This window comes from Xiphias gladius, chromosome 16 (assembly GCF_016859285.1).
Source record: "Xiphias gladius isolate SHS-SW01 ecotype Sanya breed wild chromosome 16, ASM1685928v1, whole genome shotgun sequence".
In the NCBI taxonomy this organism is placed as follows: Eukaryota; Metazoa; Chordata; class Actinopteri; order Istiophoriformes; family Xiphiidae; genus Xiphias; species Xiphias gladius.
Window position 1 is genome coordinate 22,997,920 of NC_053415.1, and position 24,873 is coordinate 23,022,792.

General features: G+C 43.9%; 1 protein-coding gene across 1 annotated transcript in view; it reads right to left on the minus strand.

The window, feature by feature from the left end:
• Nucleotides 1–14,407: 14,407 nt before the first annotated feature.
• Nucleotides 14,408–24,873, minus strand: part of LOC120801830 (rho GTPase-activating protein 20-like) — a 36,112-nt gene continuing 25,646 nt past the window's right edge. The window contains exons 14-15 of the mRNA XM_040149102.1: nt 19,237–19,351; nt 14,408–17,449 (exon numbers count right to left, since the gene is read on the minus strand). Of these exons, the coding sequence (XP_040005036.1) occupies nt 15,747–17,449; nt 19,237–19,351 (1,818 nt within the window). The 3' untranslated portion in view covers nt 14,408–15,746. The remainder of the gene's footprint in view (nt 17,450–19,236; nt 19,352–24,873) is intronic.

The window sequence follows — 24,873 nt, forward strand, 5'->3', positions numbered from 1 at the left end:
CACACACACACACACACACACACACACACACACACACACACACACAGACATCACACATCACACTTACAGGTGTTTCCACAGCAGGAACTCTCCCTGGGGACCTGGAACTTTGCCTGCATTTCAACTGGAGGAACCAGGAACGAAATTTTAGTTCCTGTATATATACACTTATATATAGACTTTTTATTTCTAGGTCTAAATAAAAAGTCCCTGCTCTGGAGGTCATACTATAACAGATGCTGCAAATGCTGTAACTTGTTTACCACTTCATTCAGAAAATGGGGAAGCACTGAGTGATTATGGTATTATTTTAAGGATTAGGGTTGGGGGTTTCTAGTTATTTATTCACGTTAAAACCATTTTTAGACTTTGTTTTTTGCCTTCCCGACTGGCTTAAAAAAAGGGCAAGATTTATGGAGAGATAGCAACCATGTGTGAGCGAGCTGAGAGCAGGAGCCAATGACAGGGAGCTGCGACAAGTACACAAAACGGTGAACAAAATGAATCAAATTCTATTTGCTGCTTGTTTCATCGCGGTTATGTTCTAAAGCAGAAATACGTATCACACACAGCAGGTCCTCCACTGGAGACAGGCACTGCAGAGTTTTCAGTCTCCTTTTCGTTCATTATTTGCATCCAACTCAAACACCTGAGTCAGACAACAGTACATAAAAAGAAAAACATGCTCACTCTGCCTTATTTTTAAGTCCGTCATTGGTCTAATTTTCTAAATTTCAAAGTTCTTCAGATGCAGATGAAACCCAAAAAAAGGAATGTGCAAAAGGGTCTGTCAGTTCCTGAGTTTAGTTCCTGTGGTTCGCTGTTCCTGGAACCTTTTGGTCTAAAAGGGCCATTAGACTCTGCTGAAATGTGACTTCCTTTTTTTCATTTTTTAAAAAGATTAACGCCATTGTTTAGAAGTTTTATACTTACTAACACTCACAATGAAACAGGATGTGTACAGCCAGACAGGGCACAGTTAATGGGCCGGCCTCGCTGGACCTGGCCTGTGAAATTGCACTAACACAAACACAGACACACACACACACACACACACATACACACACAGGAGGATAAGCATGTTGATAATCTGAATTGCATCCCAGCAAACAGGCTAGTGGATGACAGCTGGTGAACTCTGTCTGCCCAGACAACTGCTGGGCTGTGAGCCAATAGATATGCAGAAAGTGGGTCAGCATGGTAGATTATACTCCCATCAGTGATGGAGACATGCCCAGATATTAATTTTCCTTCTCTCATTGTTCAGTTAGTCAGATATGAATGCATTTGGACCAAAGCCTCTTAGGGCCACTTACGATGATTACATTAATCAGATTTAAAGGTATTTGTAAATCAAATCCCTTTGAGGGATTTATTGAGCTGATAAAAACAGCAAGTTGTTTCCCTTGCTGTGGCAGGTGCTGAAGTTGTCTCTGATCATTTAGCAGCTATTGCTGAAATACTGTATAATAAGGCCATTAAAGGGTCAAAGGTATAGAGAGTTCATTAACAGATATGTTAATTCTTTGTCACATAACACTGATTTATGCTGAGATTTTGTATCCAAAACAAAATCTTTGAAATTCTCTCTTTTTCACTTTTATTTATCTACTTATTTTTCATGTCCAAACAGCTGCGCTTAGTTTTTCTTTTATAGCTAAAGTGTGTTCATCTGTTTCATCTGTTATATTGTATATCCAGGTTTTATTGTACCCTGGGCTCATTGTGACATGTAACATCTTGTGAATTATTCTACTGAACAATTGCGTAGAATGGGTTTTATATTGGTGAGGGCGTGATGTTTATTGTCAGGGTTCACTTGTACAGCTGTTACACTGAAGAAGCCGCCACATGCTTTTACTTTACCCATGCCCCAAAAGTACTTGTAATGCAGTAACTACCTAGATAATAAGGAATGCTAGAGCAGCAAGTATTATATCTTCAGTATCACTCTGTTAGCTGCTATGTTATTCTACTTTAGAGAACACAGAAGGAATTTAAGTGTGTAAGAAAAGGACAATTGAAAATAAATTTTCTTATTCATATGGTTTATATAAACTCTTTCCCACTGTATTTGTACCAGATGCTCCAGTTTCTCTATAGATTTATTTTTTTTAAAAGTTTGAACTTATTTTTGTGAACGTGTGAGGTTTTCCTGAATCTTCCAAACTATTTCTTTTTTGGGAGAGAGCAACTACAGTAGTAGTTTACATTACATTACACTTACTCATTTGGCAGAGGCTTTTATCCAAAGCTACTTACAAGCGTCAGTGTTTTCCCTCACTTGTAAGTTGCTTTGGATAAAAGCCTCTGCCAAATGAGTAAGTGTAATGTCAGGTAAACTACTAACGTACATCATTTGCTTGTATTCAGATGTTAGAGAACTCAGAAATAAATAAGTAAATATATAATATTAACCAGTTGTAGAGTGAGCCAAGAACAGCACTTGGTTGTGATGTTTTTCAGCATAGTGGCCAAAGCCTGAACTGCAGGTCACATGATGCCCTGAGACCCGGCGAGCCTCTTTTCATCAGTTCCATTGACATGAAGGGACTGGGTCAGAAACCTTTTCAGTGTGTGCACTCCCTGCACAGCTTCCATCGAAATGATTGGACCTGCATGTTTGCGTTCCTTATTCACTTTTACATTACTCGAAACGTGCCATGCAGATAAAGCTAGAGATGTCGGTTACTCCCTGTGCTACAATCAAGCCCAACTCTGGCTAGTGTTACATAACCATTATGTCACCTACCGTGTTGACTAGAACAGCCAGCCGCGGAACCTGAAGGCCTTGGTGGAGGTGTGCACGGTGCTTTCTTCTTCATTTCGGAAAATAATGTTCTACTGGATCGGAGCAGTCCAGTGGGTTACATCACTAATTACGTAACATCTGACATTTATACTGTATCCAAAGCCCCCTCATTGGATTACTGGAGAGTCAAAAACAGAGATTAACTATGTTGTTTAGCTCTGCTCTTTGGCAGAGTCCTGTCCTCCAGGTTCCTGCTGGGGACGCCCATGATGTTCTCAGGGACAGATGGAATATAAAGAAACCTTTGAACTTGAGCTGGGTCTGGCCTTGGGTCTCCTTCCAGCTCGATGTGTCTAGAATACCTTTAGAAGGGAGGCATCCAAGAGGCATCCTTATCAGATCTTTGTGCTATTGTCTGCAATCTCATTCTTTTGGTCAATACCCAAACCTCATAGGTGATGTTGTACATCCTCAAACTCAATCAGCTGTACAAAGCCACTGTTGCGCAAGAGCTGCAGACTTCCAGTGTGGCCCCCACAGGATGCGTTACGATGTGTGTGTGTGTGTGTGTGTGTGTGTGTGTGTGTGTGTGTGTGTGTGTGTGTGTGTGTGTGTGTGTGTGTGTGTGTGTGTGTGTGTGTGTGTGTGTGTGTGTGTGTGTGTGTGTGTGTGTGTGTGTGTGTGTGTGTGTGTGTGTGTGTGTGTGTGTGTGTGTGTGTGTGTGTGTGTGTGTGTGTGTGTGTGTGTGTGTGTGTGTGTGTGTGTGTGTGTGTGTGTGTGTGTGTGTGTGTGTGTGTGTGTGTGTGTGTGTGTGTGTGTGTGTGTGTGTGTGTGTGTGTGTGTGTGTGTGTGTGTGTGTGTGTGTGTGTGTGTGTGTGTGTGTGTGTGTGTGTGTGTGTGTGTGTGTGTGTGTGTGTGTGTGTGTGTGTGTGTGTGTGTGTGTGTGTGTGTGTGTGTGTGTGTGTGTGTGTGTGTGTGTGTGTGTGTGTGTGTGTGTGTGTGTGTGTGTGTGTGTGTGTGTGTGTGTGTGTGTGTGTGTGTGTGTGTGTGTGTGTGTGTGTGTGTGTGTGTGTGTGTGTGTGTGTGTGTGTGTGTGTGTGTGTGTGTGTGTGTGTGTGTGTGTGTGTGTGTGTGTGTGTGTGTGTGTGTGTGTGTGTGTGTGTGTGTGTGTGTGTGTGTGTGTGTGTGTGTGTGTGTGTGTGTGTGTGTGTGTGTGTGTGTGTGTGTGTGTGTGTGTGTGTGTGTGTGTGTGTGTGTGTGTGTGTGTGTGTGTGTGTGTGTGTGTGTGTGTGTGTGTGTGTGTGTGTGTGTGTGTGTGTGTGTGTGTGTGTGTGTGTGTGTGTGTGTGTGTGTGTGTGTGTGTGTGTGTGTGTGTGTGTGTGTGTGTGTGTGTGTGTGTGTGTGTGTGTGTGTGTGTGTGTGTGTGTGTGTGTGTGTGTGTGTGTGTGTGTGTGTGTGTGTGTGTGTGTGTGTGTGTGTGTGTGTGTGTGTGTGTGTGTGTGTGTGTGTGTGTGTGTGTGTGTGTGTGTGTGTGTGTGTGTGTGTGTGTGTGTGTGTGTGTGTGTGTGTGTGTGTGTGTGTGTGTGTGTGTGTGTGTGTGTGTGTGTGTGTGTGTGTGTGTGTGTGTGTGTGTGTGTGTGTGTGTGTGTGTGTGTGTGTGTGTGTGTGTGTGTGTGTGTGTGTGTGTGTGTGTGTGTGTGTGTGTGTGTGTGTGTGTGTGTGTGTGTGTGTGTGTGTGTGTGTGTGTGTGTGTGTGTGTGTGTGTGTGTGTGTGTGTGTGTGTGTGTGTGTGTGTGTGTGTGTGTGTGTGTGTGTGTGTGTGTGTGTGTGTGTGTGTGTGTGTGTGTGTGTGTGTGTGTGTGTGTGTGTGTGTGTGTGTGTGTGTGTGTGTGTGTGTGTGTGTGTGTGTGTGTGTGTGTGTGTGTGTGTGTGTGTGTGTGTGTGTGTGTGTGTGTGTGTGTGTGTGTGTGTGTGTGTGTGTGTGTGTGTGTGTGTGTGTGTGTGTGTGTGTGTGTGTGTGTGTGTGTGTGTGTGTGTGTGTGTGTGTGTGTGTGTGTGTGTGTGTGTATGTGTATGTGTGTGTGTGTGTGTGTGCAGGCACGTGCCTTTGCCACATCAAAGGGTTTAGTTGGTAATAAGGGGTAATAAGTGAGACGGATGGTTTCTGTGGTGTAAATTATACACTACCTGAACAGGGCAGTGCCCAGCTGTCTCTCTCTCTCCCTCTCTCTCGCTCTCTCTCTGTTATTCTTCTCTTCTTTTTTTTAATTTCCAAAAAAAAAAAAAAAAAAAAAAGGGATTACGTATACATTTTGCTTTGTCCTCGTTACCCACTGCAGATGTTGCTGACAAACACACACAAACATGCTTGCAGACACATGAAAGTATTGAAATATTGACATGACAGTCAAAGCCAATGGTGTATAAAGAAATAGGAAATTTCGCCCCAAAATGCCATATGAACACCTGTAGAACGAGAAACAGTCCGCCATCTGTTGCATGATGACGAAAATGGCCACAGGATCAAAACGGCAAGATAGCCAACACATGCATGAACAAAGCTTTATTCCTTCAACGTGAATAACTTTGACCTCACATACGTGTCAATCATCACAGAGGGACATGGAGTGCCGGTGTTGCCAGTGGGAAACTTTTGAAGCCTTGATGTCAGGTTGGGGGCTGCCAGTTGTTCTTGATGTCTTCAGTTTTACTCATAGGTCATGGCAGCACCCTCACGTCACCTGCCATTTCCCGCCCCCTCACGTTTTCCTTCCATGGTCCACTGTCTGTCGCGAACCGTAACAAAGTGCATCTTAAATCTATTTTTTTATTGATCTAACCAAGGAAACCCTTTCGCATTCTCTTCTACCCAAAGGCAGGTAAAAAGTCAGAGGTCAGGTGAAGGGCAACGCGCAGGGAGACCGACATGGGGGCTCCATTTGAAGGATAATTTAAAAGTTCAAGATAAAACTGCACTAAAAACAAGGTGAGTTACGGTTTTACAGTTACAAATTGAGTGACCAGAAGTTCCAGCAAAAGAAAAATACAGGGCTGTTCAGCATAAAACTTTAACCCAGCTTAACTTTTACCAGAATGCAACGCAACACATTTGGCAAGAAGCTGCGCTGGCCGGTCAAATATGTGCGATTTTGTAACGTGAATATCGTATTTCTGTTGTTTACCTCACACTTTTCACAATGACAGATAAAATCATTGTCACCGTGATAACTTTCCAGAGCTGTAAAATCCTGTCTCATTGTATTAAAAACTGCTCTGCAGTGTTTTGGCATCTAATAAACCTTCTGTGTTAGACCTCATAATCAGTCTGGACGTCCTGGATCAGGTTTCGGTTCCTGAAACAACACGCTCCTGCCAAACGCGGCCCCTTGCCTTGTTTTAAAGCAGGGCTGTTTTCGGTCTGAACACCCACAGTCGTGACCTGCTGTGAGTATCCCCCGGGTTTTGGCTTCGTTTTGACTTCCACTGTCACCTAATAAATCTGTTTTTTCAACTACCATTATTAAAGAAGCTGTTCTGACAGATTTCATCATGAAGTGTTATTTTCTTGGTGGATTTAAAGTTATACGAATGCAGGATATCACATTTACAAGTGTTCTCATTTTTCGGGTTGATGAACTCCCGCCTTCACTGTGTGCCCCTCACTTTCCAGCCATCAAAATATGCACTGCGCTCCACATCTAGATCCACAAAAGAGGGCTTTAACACCTGGCATCCTCAAGGTTCAAGATTCCCCGAGACAAATTCTGGGGTTCCTCTGGTGCACTGGGGAAAAAAAGATCTTCAAAGCATTTCGGCATTTTTTTTCATGGGGAACACGGATGAGAACGTTGCTGATGATAACAAAGAGTTAGATGAAAGTTAGGCCTAATCCCCCTCGTTTAATGTTAGCAAAGGTCAGACACATGCCCTCCCACCCCCTTTCACTGGTACACACATGAAAGGGACACAAATACAAAACCATACAGACTAGCACGTGGAAAAACAGCAGGGAATCCGGCCCAAGGTTTCCTCATGTTGTGGGTGTGTCCCTGTGTGTGCACGTCTTGCATATGTGCCTGTTAATATAATGATTTGATGATTTGTTTGAAGCAGAGACCTACTAAATATTTGCTTGAATGTTTGTGTTTGTGAGTGTGCCATATTTTGTCTGGTTGAGAAAAGTGCGTATTATCGGCCAGTGCAAGGATGTGTGTTTGGGTGTGTAAGCTGTGCAGAGAGGATGGGGAATAATTGTTCAAAAGGAAACTGTAGGCAGGAATCCAATTGGGATTTCAGCCTTTGTAGATGAGAGGAAAGTCTGCAGGGTCATTTTTAGCCACAGAGTCCATCTTATGTTGGAAGCTTTTATCCAAGGTGCCTCACAGCAGCACGTGTGTGTGTGTGCGTGTGTGTGTGTGTGTGTGTGTGTGTGTGTGTGTGTGTGTGTGTGTGTGTGTTAGCGCTCGTGTGTGTGTGCAGTTTAAGCACAGGCCAACTCCGAGGGGGAACAAACATCAAACTTTCGCGATGGCTTGGTCCATACTTGACCTTTACACAAATTTTTCTAAAATTCAAATCTGATACAGCCGACCCAACAGCGATGGGGAAACAGGCAGAAACGAGGGTGAAGAAAGAGGGAAGGAAGAGGGTTTTTATTTGTAGTGTGCACTGTGCTTGTTTGGCTAACGCTGAATGCACGAAACAATAAGCCGCAGCTACTCCAAGAAGTGTGCAGTATTTACTCTGCCTACTGTTTTAGGGGAGTTTTAATGGGTTGTCTTATTTGAATGTGCATTAACTGGTTTACCGAAGTGTCACATTAGTTGTGGCAGAGCAACGAAGTTGTGCAAACTGTCAGCTAATCAGCATCTGCTGTGGCTGATAATCAGCGGTCACACTCAAACAAGTCACCAATGGAGGGTATGCACTGACGTCACCCTTTTACACTCAATGCAAATCCGCGATAAAGTTCACACGCACAAGTATCTATTCACAGGGAGTCCACTCAGACAAACATTCCCATACACGAAGAGGCTCATACGCAGAAATGTGCGCGCACGAACACGCACGTGCACAGGAATACAGATTTTCATGTGCACAAACACACGCCCGCGCTCAAACACGCACACTCTTCTTCACTGGCTTTCGAACAGGTGTCTTTGTCTCGCTGCGTTTCATTTCCTTCAGTCCTCCGTGTCCTAACACATTAATCTTCTCTCCTCTTATGTAACTGAACTTTGTTGGAGGTCCTACATTCTTCTTAGCTGCAATTTGCAGTATTTAGATGTAAAAACTGTCAAACAAAAAACTGACATGTTTTTCTTCACACGGCTCTGTTCTCCAGAGTCCCATAAACTACTGCACAATTATATTTTGTGGGTTTCAGCTTGGAAGAAACAGTGCTATAATACGCTGGGTCCTTTTACAGCAGCTACTTCCATTATACGACAGGACTGTAAAATAGGAGGCAGGCTGGAACAGACATATTCCTCTGTTAGTTCTTGATACAATATTTTGCATGAAGAACACTTAATCAACATCAGATGCAGGGCCCTGTGGGGCCTAGAGGGGGAGTTTACTCATGCTTGCTTCTTGCTGCAACATAACTGCTGCGCAAAAGCTGCAGAAAAGTGTGTCAGAAAAACAAATTCGTGGGACTATCTCCAGGGTTCCTTTGGAGGGGGTTACAGGCTTTTCGGAGGGGGGTCAACAGCAAAGCGTAGGGAGGAAAACATGACTAATTGCTGTTTTGACTGAATTTCACGAGTGGCGTAGATCGTATGATACATGACCTCATTCCGCACGTTTGCTGAGGATTCTCACAGAGAAGCCAACCTTCGCTTATCATCCCTCTGAAAAGAAAAGCAAACTCTTCTGTTGCCAGGAGGGCAGCTGCGGGCTTGAGAGTGCATCTGTAAAGCCAGCAAACAAGCCTTCAGACGGAAGAAGGCTAGCGGGAGGACACACGTGAATAAATATTCCACCAGAAATCTACTGCATGTTCAGAGTATTAAACAGCACTTGTGGGCTGGAAAGGTGGCTCTTAAAAGTTTCTAGCGTGTTCCACTGTGGAGGACAACAGCTGCAGTCGGCTCGGGCTCAACAGTCATCCGTTCTTTAACTGACGCAGAAAACCCCAGCAGACACGGGGAAAACATACTTTTCAGATTCCACTTCAGAAGCGATACAAGCGATAGTTTGATACTGAAAAACAGCCAATTTTGGTGGAGAAGCAGACAAGAGCACGGAGCAGGCTGACACAATACAGCTAGAGGGGTGGAAGGTTCAGCTGCTGACCTACTCTACAAACTCAGACCATAATAAGAGACATGGGAATGTTTTTATCACGCAGTCTATCAAAAAGCACATGGTATTGATGTGCGGTGCAGTTGTCTTTGGTTTGAGTTGCCCCAGCGGGAACCGAACCCCTCACCCTGGTGTGATTTGCTCTGCTCTCTGCTGGACCAGCACAGACGGGGAACCAGAGCGGGGGAACCAGGCTGAAACAGCTGTATGTAATCCCACGGCTGCTGCAGGTGCGATTGGCTCTGTGGGTCAGTGTGAAGTCGAGAGGTTCAGAGGCTGATTGGCCAAGCTCAACGATGGCTCTGAAGAGGCTGTGATTACAGTACCTGCCACTTGGTGGATATAAATATCCCCACTTATGATTTAATTTTAATCACAGACTTGATTTTATAGGGTACTGAATAGCCATAAATTACAGTTAAAAAAAGCACCTTGTAGTGTTTCCTTCCTTTTTTTCGATTTGATTAATGAGAATTCACGTTTTTTAGTGCTGCAGTGAGGTAATCTTCCCCTTTATGTTGGCCTACACTGTGACTAAACAGTAGCCTTTAACAGGTGTGGAAGAGACCAATGTTACAAACCCAGTGACAGACGGTGCTGGGCAATGTCCATTACAAGAGATTTATGTGCAAAGACTGCAAAAAAAAAAAAATTTGCTGCATATTACATGAAATATATCTCAACACCTTTGGTCATATGAAGATTCTACATGATTTCTAAACTACTTGATATGTTTTTTTTTGTATCCTTTTTCTTTGGCTAAATTTTCCTCTGAGGGTTATTTGTTGGGTATGTAAAATTTATAGGATATTGCCTGAAGCCAGACCACATTAAAATGAAGTTTTCCATCATTTGCAACAATTCACAGCTCAGCTTCACCAATCGAAAACAATGCTAATGCCCTCTCGGAAATAAAAAGCTCACTGCGGAGTGAGGCATGTCTGTCCTGTTCTAGTGATTAGGAAAAGATGGTTGCTTCGGAGCAGGCTAAGGCAGAATTGTATCCCTCGGGAAGACCTTGTTTGTGGAGACACTAAATTTGGCACCTGCCCTGAGATACTGAACCATCGATCCAAGAAGGCAAGCACGCCGGATTTCGGCCCACGTTCTTGTCCATTTGTAATTTTTTCCAGGTAAAACACCTGCCAGGTATATTCAGCTATAAATACCAGCGGCCACTGTTCCCCTCCCTGCTTACATTATCCACCAGGTCCAACAGTTCAGAAGACGTCTTGACATTTCCGGTTCAGTTTGTTCCTTTCAGAGGATTCCTGTTGTCATCTGATGGCAGTTACATCAGTCATGTTTTACAGCTGGTTGTTACATACGCGCCATGAACTCCAACATGTCTGCTGGCTTTTCTTTGACTTCAGCCACGCACAGTTTGTTAGACCAGAGGCACATACACAAGTTCGTGAATTTTTTTTATTATTTTTGTTGTTTTTTACGGTTTGTTTCAGTTGACCTCAAGGGAAGTTTCTCACATATCTGGATGCTGCCGGACCTTGTCTAACACCAACCCGATCTGGTCCTCCGAGCACAAAGAAACTAATGATGGTTTTGTTCTCGGTCATTTCACGACCAAAGCTTGATTAACACAACCAGACTACATACAGATCTGCAGCTGAGGAGACCCACATAATACGTTTATGGGCTCGTTAAGTTCATTTCATTTTATCTGATGAAAAACAGACCCCGACAAACTCATGTCATTTCTGACGCAAAAACTAATTCCACTAGTTCACTGGTTTGTGTTGGGTTGCGTGTAGTCTGTAAATTCTCACAGTCTGTAGTCATTTCCACTAATCAAAGTAATTTATTACAGAAAATGAAAAGCTGATCCAAGACATTTCACATCCGTACTCCAAAATAAGACCTCTGGCCCTAAACTCAAGATTATCTAAACAGACTCCCTGCATTCTTTACGTACATCGTAAGTCCCAGTTTTTTTCTGTCTGAAACACCTCACTCCTCACAGTGGCGGCAGTAATAACTTTATGAGGTTCTTTAGCCCACAAGTTATAGGCCTTTAAATAGGGGGTATAATGGGGTCTGTCACCTGTTGTGAATGTTGGCAGTGGGGTGTTGGCTGGTTGCTTTTGGTTGCATATTTCTCCTTGAAGGTCATGGTGATGGTGACGATGAGACAGTGATAAAATATGTGTATCATGTGTCTTTAGTTTTGTTGATCATTTCATTCTATTCTCTTTTGCGATTGAAATTAAAAAATCTATGCTGCTGCACTCTGCACCCAATATTTCCCACCTTATACAGTGAATTGATAGTATTATGACAGATTTATTCTCGCTTGTATTAAAGCAATTGGCAATGAAACGAGGAATATTTCCTGCTTCTTAGCACATATTGACCAGACTATATCTGGGGGGAGGTTGATGGTGCCTGGCAGTGCCACGGATCGCCTCATCCACTGCTGAGATATAAAGAATCTTTTTTTCCCGCCATCCCGGCCTCCATTGGTGGCACGATAATGCAGTAAGATGCCTCTCGAGGTAATTGCCGCTGCACCTGGCAGTCGGCTACGGAACAGCCAATGAGCTTAAAGCATCTGAACAGGGAAGAAGGTGCAGTAGTCGATACATGCACAGGCAAACACACGCACACACACACTCACGTTCATTTTGGGGAAATTACTCAGACTTGCATTAATTTCCTGGAGACTTACCCAAACCCTAACCATAACAACTACTTACCTAACCCTTACCCTAACCTTAACCACTAAAGCGTCCCCCTTCGAAACAGGAAATGACAGAGCAGATTTATTATTCTAGTATGTCGAAAAGTGATACATGACATCATCACTAGATTTGTGTGCTCCAATGCACGACCTCGCCCTTTTCTCCGGTGAAATATTGCTCGGTCGGTTCCAGCGAGGGTTGGAGTCCTACAAATATTGCTGCAGGGGGGGAGACGAAAATCACCTAAGCTGTTGAGCAACGTGCCTCCCTGGGGACAATCAGACCAGTGGAGCCACATCAGCAAATAATACCGTACTGTATGTATAGCTGGGTGTCATGTACTGGTGGGAAATATGAGGAGAACAAGATACACCATTGTACAAATCTTTTGATGATTCAATCTGTGTGTCTGCTGGTTTATGGCATCTTAGAATGTTTTTTCTAAACATATGAGTCAGCCCTGACTGCTGATGTTCTGTTTCTCGTTGAAAAGATTATAAATTAAGGTTAGAGAAACAACTGTAAAGCCACAGTTGGTTCTTGTGTTAGTCAGTTTCGCTCTCAAAGTTTCCTTGCAGTAAATATCCGTATCGGGTTCTCACTCATGACTCAAGGGGCTTAAACAAACAGTCAGAGAGGAACTGCACGGCGCTCCTTCAGAAATTCGTACATGAATTATAGCACGAACCTCAATGATGACTGCGCAATCCTCTAACCTTTTTAGCCCTCACCAACATATGTGCAGCCAAACATTGCCCACACAAGGAAAATTGATTTCAAATTCAAGTAGAGATTTAGAGGTTTCCAAATTTCACCGCAGCCATTTGCAGTTTTCTGCAAAATGTTGGAAGAGGCAGATAAGAGATATGTATGTCACGTCAAAGTTATGGCTTAATGGCTTTTCTCATGTTCACCAGTTGCACTTTCTGAAAGTATACAGTACCTTCCATGACCCATAAATGTTCTTGTCTTTCAGACCTATGGTCTTCAGGAAAATATCATTTTATTTTACTTAAAGTGTTTTTTATTTGGATTTTTATTTTGAGATAAATAACATTTTATTTCATTAAAAACATTTTTTTAAATGACCTATTCCTTTAGAGTACACAAAAATCAAAAATTGCAGCCAAACACATTAAATATGCACTAAGATATATATATCTATCCAAGGGAAGTAACTGTTTTGCTGTTCCCTTTCATCTGTCTACTTTCTCCGTGAGTTGTTGCAGACTGTGCTACTTCAGGCAGAGCACTGAGGTCACGCTTGCGTCGGCTGCTTCGTTCATGCCTCAGCATCAGTGGCTCGTTCAGCGGCTGCTTGGCTACCAGCTGACGTGGACCATCCAGTCATATTCATTCAGACGTACAGTGACGCCCCTCGGCGTTAGTCGGCGGATGTGACAACAATGTTTGCTGCTGCGCCTCCTCCTCAGGTGTTAAAGATTTCAGGACTGATCACTTTACTAAAACCTAATGTTCTTGCTCGTGTTTGTTAGGTTGTGGTTAGTTTTCATTCACCGAACTGTTGCTGATGCTTGGATTTTTTAGGAACTTCCTCAAAGAGGAGACTCTTTTCTTCCAAATCTAACTCTATAATCATTTGCTATAAATGTTAAATTCCTTAACACGGTTGTCTCGGCCTAAACTATAATCTTAATCTCTCCCCCTGTATCCCAGCCCACCCCTGCAGACATAGTCCAGACACAAAGCCACAGCTGATCCACAACGTAGTTTCACAAGAGCGACATTTATTAAAATCAATAATATTTTGTTCTCGTGAGCACTGGACATCAGATGTACACAATATACAAATGGTGCATTTTGTAGCAAATATAGTTTCTATAGAGACAGCAGCAGCAGAATTGGCATGTACAAAAATACACATATGATTTTCTCACACAACACAACATACCAGAGGAATAAGATAATAGATTTATATATATTCATATATTTCTGTATCATAAATATGCAGAGCTATACACATTGAACACAATTCACTGTAATGGAGATAGGAATTATAATATTAATAATACAGGATAATGTACATTTCTAGACCATTTAAAATGGCAACACTTAACGTGACAATGGCCTTATTCCAGTGTGTGATTCTGTGGAAAAGTATGGTTCATAACAACGCTGTGACAATACTCGTGAAAACCGTTCTTACGTTGTGCTACCGATATATTATCTACGGGCAGGTATTTACATACTTTGCAGTAATGCACAGTGAAATAAGGTCATTTATTGTATTAAGTGTCACCTAAGAAATCAGCACTGCAATAACATGAGAACTGGAACAAAAATATCATATTATTATGGACAAACATACAAGAGCTAGGGAAGCTGTTTTTCAATGGTGCATGTAACTCACCACACACACACACACACACACACACACACACAAAAACACACGCACACAACAGGCTGTGTCCTTGACATTCTTGTGAGACTAAAAGGGTGAAAATGATGAAGTGCTATAAAAGCAAGAATGAAGGAGATTTCTCCCTCAGTGGTGCAAGTTTTCCCACATTCCTGCTCAGGACAGGCTGTCAATGATGACATCATATTCAGCAGCACTCGGACTTTCTTTCACACAAACACACGCACACATCTCTCGTTTTTTTTTTTCTTTTTTTTCCCCTTCCTTCCCTCCCTCCTCCCCTCCCTCCCAGGTCACAGAGATATAAACCAGAGCTACAGAGGACAACGCTATGTGCCGTGTGTCTGGAAACTCGGCTCATATGAATAAATACCAATCCTATTGATTCACTGATTCAGAGGTTTAAACACTTCGCTGGAGAGTAGCAGTTTACTGAACAGATGCAATCGGTCATGAAAGGTACAACTGCCAACAAAACAGGGTAGGATGCATTGTTTTCTTAAGGTACAAGTATGTACAGTGGGGGGCATCTGTCCCCCCCCCTCTGGCACTGCAGCAAACATCACAGGTGTTGTGGATAGAGCAGAAAGCATGTCCGTAGCCATTGCAGTCATCTTCACCAGAGCAGAGAGCAGCATTAACAAACAGTTGTGCCGACTTTTGTAGCCCATAAACATCCGTTACCCCTGGCTGTGTCCTTGGTGTGCTTCTTTTTGCATTGTCCATAAGTATGCCGATGTACAATATTTTCTGAATTTTAATACAAATTTAGTTGAGCTATAAAAATGTTTTAATTTTTTTAAAGTTAAAAACCGACTTCAAAAATGTGTCATGGCCTTGATTTCTTACCAGTCATTATAAACTTTCTCTAGCGGGCTTCTAAAAAAGTCAAAAAAAACAAAAAACTTTTTCAACATTTATCAACAATCTTTCCAAGAATGAAATAAAACTTCCTTGTCCGTTCTTTTTCATTTTTCTGAAGATCTCCTCCTCCTTCATCTTTTCTTCATGTGCTGAAATAAGAACGTCACATTCAGAGGGCAGAACGAGGACACACTTCCAGGGAAAAAAAATATTTTTCACAAGGCCTATGACGCTGACAAATTTTGACAGCAGCTTTGATGATTGTTCAGGGATCCAGATGTACAATTAAACTATTTTCTTTGTAACGAATTCACTGAATCAGGCAGCGCTGCTCAATAAATACTCTTTTTGAGGATCCCTGCAGCAATGCTACAAAGCAACGTCACTGTCAGATACTTGAAAGCGCCTTTGAACTTCTTTTGGAATCTATTACGGATTATAACCAGCAGCTTCAAACTTTCACACGTACTGTGTGCCAGATGTCTGTCACAATGTGCGGACTGTGCCCACAAGGAGGAGATCCGCTGAAGCCGGAAGTGCATCTGTACCTTCTACAATTTTAAACCTTGGATGTACCATGACAGTAAACTGCAACACCTTTTTGTATTGGGCTAACTACTGCTGCCAGAAGGAAAAAGGTGTATGTGGAGGAAAGAATCACATCAATAATGACAACAATTATATACAGGTGAACACATCAGGTAAAAATCAGTCTCTCATACACAGTTTGCCTGTACAATGTCCTTATTTACACATATGACTCTTCTGCAAAAAAAAGCTGTTCGAAGTCGTCCACTCGTGGGTCGCTGCACCGTCTGCTCTGCCACTCCCTCTTCCCCTGCACGATAGCTATCGCCACTTCCTGACAGGCATCTGCGTCCTCCTGATCCTGCGAGGAAAAATAGTCCCTTACAGCCCGGGTGGCGGAGGGAGACAGGCAGAAGCGCGGTTGGGCGTGGTTGGGCTCCACGTCTGACACCCTGAGGCCGCCATCCTGGGTCTGACCCTTAGAAATATGAGGTCTGTTCAGGGTGAGGCTGGTGGAGGGGTTAGAGTTCCCGGTGACCTTGGCAGGTTCAGATGCTCGGCGAGGGAGGGGAAGGGTCCTTCTCCCTCTGTGTCCCTCCATGGCCGGAGTGAGAGAGTGGGACTTTTGCCTCTGGAGGACCAGAGTGGTGGCGCTCTGTCCATAGAAAACACCCTGTGGGGGCTGCGCGCACTCATTTCCAGCCAGCCTCTGCGTGACCTCACTTCCTGTGGGTGGTTTGGAGGTGCTAGGAGAGGCTGGGACCGGGGGCCTGTAGGTGCACGTCTGGTCGTGGAACTGCCTCAGCTCTCTTACTGTCAGGGGTTTCTCTGTCCCCTTGTAGAAAGGAGAGCGGCTGCGCTGCAGCTGCAGAAGAGCCTGCTGGTAGGACGGGGGGCTGCCAGATCTCCACTTGCAGTTTCGACTCATTACCACGGCCTCCAGGGCACCGACAGAGTAGCCATTACTGGTTGGCTGGGTTTTCCCGTTTACCATAGGAGAGTCCTCTTCCGTGTGCCCATTATCAGGTTGCTTAAGTGACAGGCGGCGGTCCCTCCTGAGCCATATGTTAGGGTGGAGGCCGTGGGGGTGGGAGGTGGTTTGGCTGGTCCGAGGGGGCTGGGCGGGCTGTGGAAAATGAGGGGTGGCTTCCCTCTGAGGGGGGGAGCCCCTGGGTGACAGCTGGGGCCGTCCAGGAAAGGGAGGGGAGAGAAGAGCAGGCTCAGCCAATGGAATCGCCCCATTGGTGGCGTAGTCAGTAGAATACTGTGAGAAGGCGGAGTCCAAAGAGCTGAGGGAGGAGCCCGTGGGGGAAGTTGCCGGTGACGACAGACTGGAACAGCTGGCATCCAGTCGCAACGGAGGCGGAGGGGTTTGCTTCACCTTCCTCCACCCACCATTCTGGACTTTGGCTCCTCCCTTCTCACCTCCCACCTCTCTCTCCTCCTTCAGCTGCAGCTCATTCAGCCCCTGCTCCAGAAACACCTCGTCCTCATCCTCCTCCCCTTCCCCTTCCATGGCAGCATCATAACTCGCCTTCCTTACCGGCAGGCGATGGCTATCAACGTGGACTGTCACCGTGCCCGAGGGCGGGGTGCTTGCCAGGGCCAAGGCCGGCTCCGAACTCCTCCTCAGCCTCCGGGGACCCTGCGACGGGCCGTTGGCCTGGCGGGTGCGAGGCTGTCGAACTGCGGGGCTGAACCTCCTGGGTCTGGCCAGCGGGGGGAGCTGCAGTAGGAGGTCAGTCTCAGGGTCGGGATCAGGGTCGCAGTCGCTGAGGGTGATGACGGAGTCACGGCTGAGGCTGTCGGGCTTGTCCTTGTCGCGAAGCGGCAACTCTTCCTGGTAGGGGGACTCTGGGTCGTCGTTCAGCTCATTCTCCAGGCTGTCATAGGACGAGTCGTTCATCTGGAAGGACGACACATCTTGGAAGAGAAGGATGGAAAGGAAAGGAAGAGCGGGTGGCAGATGAGGAGGGAGGGAGATGAAGCAATAAAGGAAAGAGGAGAGAAAGAATAATATTAGGACACTTGGATTCAACAAATGGTAAAGTGTGGAACTGTGAAATTGAAATCAAGATAATTTAATACAAAAATACCCAGAAAAACACAATAATTTAGCAAACAAAATAAACAAACACTTTCCTTGTGAGTCTTACTTTTACCATTACATTTGCTGTAATGGTAAAGGAGCTCTTCAATTATAAAGCTTTTGCGGACGTCCCCTTTCATCAACCATTCTGTAATTTAGTGTCTTTCCACCTACTAGCTTCCAAATTATCAGTCCAAGTCGAAAGACCACCAAACTTAATTTATTTACACAGCAACCTACGGCAAAATGCAATGAAAGCTGCAACTACATCGCCCGCATTCTTTTGCTCTGCACTGGTAGAAAACTTCATCCACAGAGCTCAAAAGGTGAAAGCCGTCTGAGAGAAACTGAGATCAAGCCTTGACCCCTGAGCTGAATGAACAAAGTCACATTTCACTGCCGGAGATGAGGAGAACAGAGGACAGAGCGTCGTCCTGCTGTATGCTCCCTGACCTCGGGCGGCTATTTATGGAGCGAGGAGGAGCGTTGGCGGCATTTATGAATGAGGAGATTCAGTGCCGTGTTAATCAGCACCTGTGACCCTGGCAATCACTGAAATTACAGCAGGTCGATCTGCTGACCGCAATCAAAAGGCCTGAAAGAGCCTCGGCCATTCACTCGCACAAGTACGCTCACACACACACACACACACACACACACACACACACACACACACACACACACACACACACACACACACACACACACGCACAGTGAGCTAGTCATTCTCAAACCACCTTGTTAGAATTTTTTTTTTTAGGTTCAACACACTGAAGCATTGTGAGTACACTCTGAGAAAACAAATCAATGATCTGTTGTTCAGCCACACACACACACACACACACACACACACACACACACACACACACACACACACACACACACACACTTTGATTAAGACTTTGACCTTGACTGTGACCTTCATAATTAATCTGAGGGCTACAAGAAGATGTTTTGTGGGCACGTCTTTGCTTTACAGACCTAGTTGTGCACTTTCATTGCATGTATTATAACTGAAAACTCAAAAAAAACTTTAAGAATTAAGAATTGCATTAAAAAATGTTCATCTAGTTGCACTTTTGTCCGTTTTATTTACAATGTTACATATCCAGCTTCTCTTCAGTAGACTGAAGGAAAATCTAACCTCCAAATCAAATAGTCAGTTTGATGTAAAAAGAAATGAAGTGGTTAATCTGGTAGAAAAGTCCGTAGAATATTTTTAATTTTTTCAAAGTTCCTTTGTTGTTGCTTTTGTGGTGGACTTTGTACACAAAATGTCCCTTTCATGTTACTGACTCAGTCCCTCTCAACCCTTCCTCTCCACAAATTTATGTAACAGCTGTAATAGAAATGTCATTGTTGGGATTATGAGCTGATATAAACGATGTGACGGAGACTCTGCATGTCATTTCAGTGGATTAATGAAAGAACAGAGCTGGGAACTCTGAGTAAAAGCTGGATCCACAGACTTGGCCTCCATCTTCAAAGCAGCTGTATCAAACTCTATCTATATCCCGTTCATTTTCAATTCATGCCATATGCTTCATACTCAAGTAGATGTTATCTCTCCTGTCCCTGCCTGTCCTTTTTCTTCTCCTCTGTTCTGCCGATTCGCGGTTACCTGATCCGTGGTCGCTGCTGCTGCTCTTCTGGCTGAAGCTTCTGAAGAGCGAGGTGACGTCTTCTCCCAGGACGCTGCTGCAGTTCTCTATGAGGAAGCGGACCAGCTCACACACCTTCGGGAAGAAAACACCACTTGGTTATAGCATGAACTCTTTGCCTTTTCTTTGTTTTGCTGCAGTTGCTGACCATTCATTTTGGTTGTTGTACAGTTGGACGGAGGTGTGATCCTGTTTACGCCGAACTTCATCTGTTGAAGCGGTTCCTCGGGGAAGCAGTCAGAGTTCGGCAGTAATTCACCAAACGTGCAGTTTGCAAGTGTCCATGTCAGCACGAATTAAACTCACAAATTTGCTAAGCAACACACACATATACACACACACAACAAAATGGAAATTAAAGTGTTCACACTGCCTAGTGTAGTGAACACCTTGGTACCAGTTGGTACGTTTACGTGCACACTAATATTCCACTATTGTTCCCAATAAGACAATATTCGGAATTTGATACGGGTAATGGAGGTGGCATATTCCGTTTAGTTATTTCCCTTTCTGATTAGGATGTGTGGGATATGCCGATATCATTCTGGACGGAAGGAGAAAAACACACCTTAGACACTATGACAGAGCTGGATATCAATAAGTTTTTTGGATATGCGCGACCTTTTCAATGAGGTAGTTGAAGGAATGAAAGAGGGAAGCGTTTTACATCAGTCGGAGTATGGACACCTGCACGTAAACAGGAATATTAGCGGGATACTCATTTTCAGCCATGTATAAACCTTAGTAGGAATCCAGTCTTTTTCGGAATAAGGGCAAAAAGCGGAATATGCTGTGCACGCAAACGCCGTGATTGGCTCGAATGGGTATGATGGCAAGCTGAAACCAGGGTGTAGTGGTTTTTGCACTGTAGCTGCTGCCTGCTTGATTTTGTGACATTGTGACGTGAGCAACTTTGTGAGATTAGTTCCAAACCGCTGTCAAAGGTTTTGTGTGTGTGTGTCCCATATTACCATTCTGAGAAAAGCTTTGTCTTCATTTGTTTGCACTGGTGTCAACCTTCCAGCCCCCTACACAAGTATTTGCATTCCACACCAACCAAGAAAACATCAAACTCCTTTCCAGTGCTGGTTAACGTCCGGATAATAATATATGACATCATGTATAGGCTTTGATTATCACTTGCTCAAATGCTTGTTGAATGACCGCCGCTGGGAACGACATTGTGGGAGTTTTTGACGGTAACTTTAATGAAAGCGCAACTTTTTATGTCTTCTAAGATCATGCCTATTACTATATTCGTCATCATGTTTAGGAGCACGTACCTCAAGTCACAGCTGCGAATGTCATCAAAGGGAACAATGCATTCTGCAGTGGACTCCCATATGAACTGTCCTCTAAAAAAGTCAACACTGCAACCAGCTCAGTTTTGGAACATGCTGACAGTGTCTGTGCTTTATGGGTATTATCAGCTCAGCTGGAATCCGTCCTCAAACAAATCACATTACTTGGCTGAGACCACGGCCTTTTAAACTAAACAGACAAAATTTACCAAACACATGACGTCCTATGACAAAAAAAACAACAAAAACGCTGGAGACACATTGGAGTCACGTCCTCCCCCAACTTGTTGAAAGTTTCCACTAAAATCTGCCAGTTATGTTTATAAATGAGTTGTTTTTCCTGCTGTCATTCTGCCTCTGTGACACTATGGAAAACACAAACAGACTTTTAGGGCCTCCCTGTTTGTTTGTTTGTGGGCCAGATGTTGTCTGTCCATACGTGTGGATGGTGTGCACACGCATTTAATGAGTCAGTGCACGGAGGAAGCGTCTGTCTGGCTCAACAGCGCACACCCAGGCGACACTGCAACGTCATATTGCATATTGTAAAGTTATAAAAGTCTTGTTTTATTAAAACAAGTGGAAAACATCTCAGTGTGGTGAGATAATTTTAAGCTATTTCCAATAATAATAAACTTGTTTCTTCATTACATGGAGATTTTTTTTTAGCAGTTCACAAAAACTACCACTGATGGTCCATTGGTTCGCATTTTACCTGGCAGATGACGGGAGATGAGAGCTGTATTTTCAGAGTTATGTAACTTAATGAGGTCCACAGTAATTTCATTCTAGCAATCAGGCACAGTTAATCCCTTGCAGTTGTTACCAGAGAACAAAAGCAACATTTTCCTCCTGGTTTTATCTCCCCTGCACGTACACTGTTTCTCCTCAGATACCACATGTGCTAATGACCGCATGAAAGCCCGGAGGCCGCGCTTTTCTTGGATTAAGGGTAATTCTCAGCTCTGCGATCCGGCATATGCAGTTAGCGTACAGTTACACAACAGGCGAATATGAATGCTCAAACGTCTTGTCCGTCTGTTCCTCACTGCCTCCGACATTGCTGGCACCACTGGAGTCTACAGGTACAGAGATTCGCTACAGCTACGACATCTTCTTTACTATCCTCCTTCATGTACCAGTGAAAAAAGCACAGAGGCATTTCAGTTTTTGTTTTTTTTTTGGGGGGGGGGGGCGAAACTATCCAATCAACTTCCTTAGAATAAACCTGTTTCTGATTACAGGTAAGATAGCTTCACCTTTAGATATTGTTGCTACTTACTGTGACATCTGTCTCTTATCAGCGCACAATACATTCCTCTGTCCGGAAGACCAGCACATCATCTGACAAGCATTTCAACTGGCAATTGGTAAGTTTGTGTTTACCAGAAAAAGAGTGGGCAATCAATGGTGCAAATTACCTAATCAATTTGTCAAATGTGCACGGAATGGGTGCTTCACAGAGTCGGTGACCTACGGGTGAAAGGTTTTCAAGTCTCACTTGAAACTGGGTAAAATTTGGTTGGACAGTCAAAGGTGTTTTTTGACGTCTAGGTGACATTTAAATTGTTTCAACTGCGTCTGAATTTCTACATTTCTATATGAAGCCGGTCCAAACTACAAATTGAATCGCAGTTGTTAAAATGCTCTTGCACTTATCCCCACTTATCACCAGCGCCCATGTCGAGGACAGACTCAAACAGTACACCTCAAGCAGCCCAATCAGACCCAAATCCATAATTACAGAGGAGTTTAGTTTCTTGGCTAGTGTGTCTTAATTAAAGAGCGAGATACCACTCTGTGGTTACTGTACAGAATGTCCCCCCACCCCAGTGCATGTGAGCTCTTGACACACATCCAGTTGAAATGTACCGTCAAACTATTTTTACCAAAGAAAGTAAGAGCGCTCCAATAATAGGACTATGAAGACTTAGCGTCCCTTCCATTTTAGCTAGTGATACTTTTTTAAGTGGTATGTTTATATACTTTCTCCAATGGAGCTAAAAAAACAGCAGCTAATGCAAAAAAACATGCTGAAAAATATACCAGAATATTTTCTTTTCAAAATCCCTACGTATACCTATAGCCTTATACCATATTCTCCAGAACCAATGAGCCTGTGTTATTTCATTGAAATGAAGTGACTGATCATAATAATTAAAGGAAAGATAACGTGTTGTTTGCACAACTCATGATATAGCTCACTGAAATACTCGTCTTCCTACCTCTTCCTTTCCTTTTTAATTCTATTGTTTTCACCACTTTCATATTCCCCCTCCTCGGCTCTCTTTAGTTGTTTCCTTTCTTCTTCCCTCTCTTGATTCACTATCTTCTCACCTGCCACTCTCCCTTTCATTTGGCCTTCCTGCCCTCCTTCAATCACGCATTCGGCATTCCTCACTGTCAGTCGGAGAGGGCTGCTACGTGACGCAGACCACTCTTAGAAGAAGCCCGTGGGCACCCAGAGGACTTTCACCCATCCATCCATCCATCCATCAGCAGCCTATTCAGAACTGTTTCTTTTTCTCTAACTCAATGGGATGTTATCTTAAACTCTCTTTCAACTGTTCGGAGAAACAGGAAAATTCGACAGAGTGGTGTGTATCGTTCACAAGACGTTTGTCTGTGGTATGAACGCAGGCTGTGGGTGGACTCTACAGCGACCGCCACGCTATACAGGATACGTGGAGCACATTCACGATCTGCGCATGTGCGTGGTTGCGTGTGTGCATCAGTAGATGTCACAGCTGTGTGTTAGTGGGTCATTTCTGAATAGTTCTGAGGTCACCAGTCAACACACACATCCAGCAGACTGCAAAGAAAAGTCCATCCAGCTGCCTGTGTATCACTTTTCTGTTTCTTCCTCCCCTTGATACTGTCGGTTACTGTCCCCGTCATTAAAAAACAAAACAAAGCAGAAGAAAAAAGTAAAATATTGGTCCACATTTCAAGAAGGAGCTCAAAAGAAAAACAAGTTTCTTTTGCATGATTTGTCTCTCCATCTCAATCTTAAGTAATACACAAACTAAGGCTGCTTTTACCTCGGAAGCTCCTAAACAGCTCCGTTCAGCCAAAAACATTTAAATTATATGCTGCATGAAAGAAGGAGGGACGCAGAGACTGAACTGAATTGGCTAAAACTGAGCGTTCACGTGACTCCAGACAAGGTTGGAAACTAGCCATTACACAGACAGGGGCCCACACTGGTTTAAATTGGCCCCTGGTTCCGACTGCAAGGGGGGAAATGTCGAAATCTCACTTTGTTATTTTTTAAAGTTTTTTCCCAGAAAAAAGGCTGCCAGTGCTCAGGCCTCACACACAAGCAAGCAGTGTGTGAGACGGAAAGTGTTATCAGGGGGGTGTTTGTTAAAGAGATATTTAGGTATTTGCGGGTGTTGAGGGTACTTGTACTGACAAGTGTGTGTGTGTATGTGCGAAGAAAGAAAGAGAGTGGTGTTCCAGCGACACAGTTTGCTGCTTAAACACACACTTGGCCTCGGGATTCTGTAGGAAATTCTTTGCATGTTTTCTCAATGAACCTCAGCCACCCCAAGGATACAAACACACACACACACACACACACACACACACACACACACACACACACACACACACACACACACACACACACACACACAGACACACAAGCACACGTGCGCACACACACACACAAACACAAATTTGAAAAGATAAGCAAACCAGCCACCCACAGAGATTGTGTGTAACTGTAACTTTCCAAATAGACCACAAATCCAAAAGCGTCGTATGCTTTATGTCTTAGTGACTACATTACGGGCTATGGAGGGGGGGGGCTTCCTCTGTGGGCGCTCACTGCTGTAGCTACTGCTGTGGAATTAAGTCATTTCAGGTTAGCCTGGCTGACCAAGGTATGAGGACGAGAGAGTGAGAAATGTTGTATTACGAGGAAACAGAGTCAGAAACAACTCACGAGAGGAGCACTACAAACTATAACTAAAAACCTCTACTAACTCCAGGTCTACTCATGTCCGATTTGCTGGCAGGTGCCCGTTACAATCAAATCTCAGGACATCAAAGATATTTCTGGTCACAAGTTCTGCAGATATTTTAAGGAAAAAATTAACTCAAAGATTCATGTAAAACAGATTCTAGAAATCAAAAGCTGAGTGGATGAAATCAAAGCTATCCGTATGGGTGGATACCACTAGAGGTACATGAAAAAGAATGGGGTTTTTTTCGTATTTTGGGAGAACTAACCCTTTAATGGTGACATAATTCTCTACGTAGTTGTCCAGATACATATATTGTCCTGTGTGT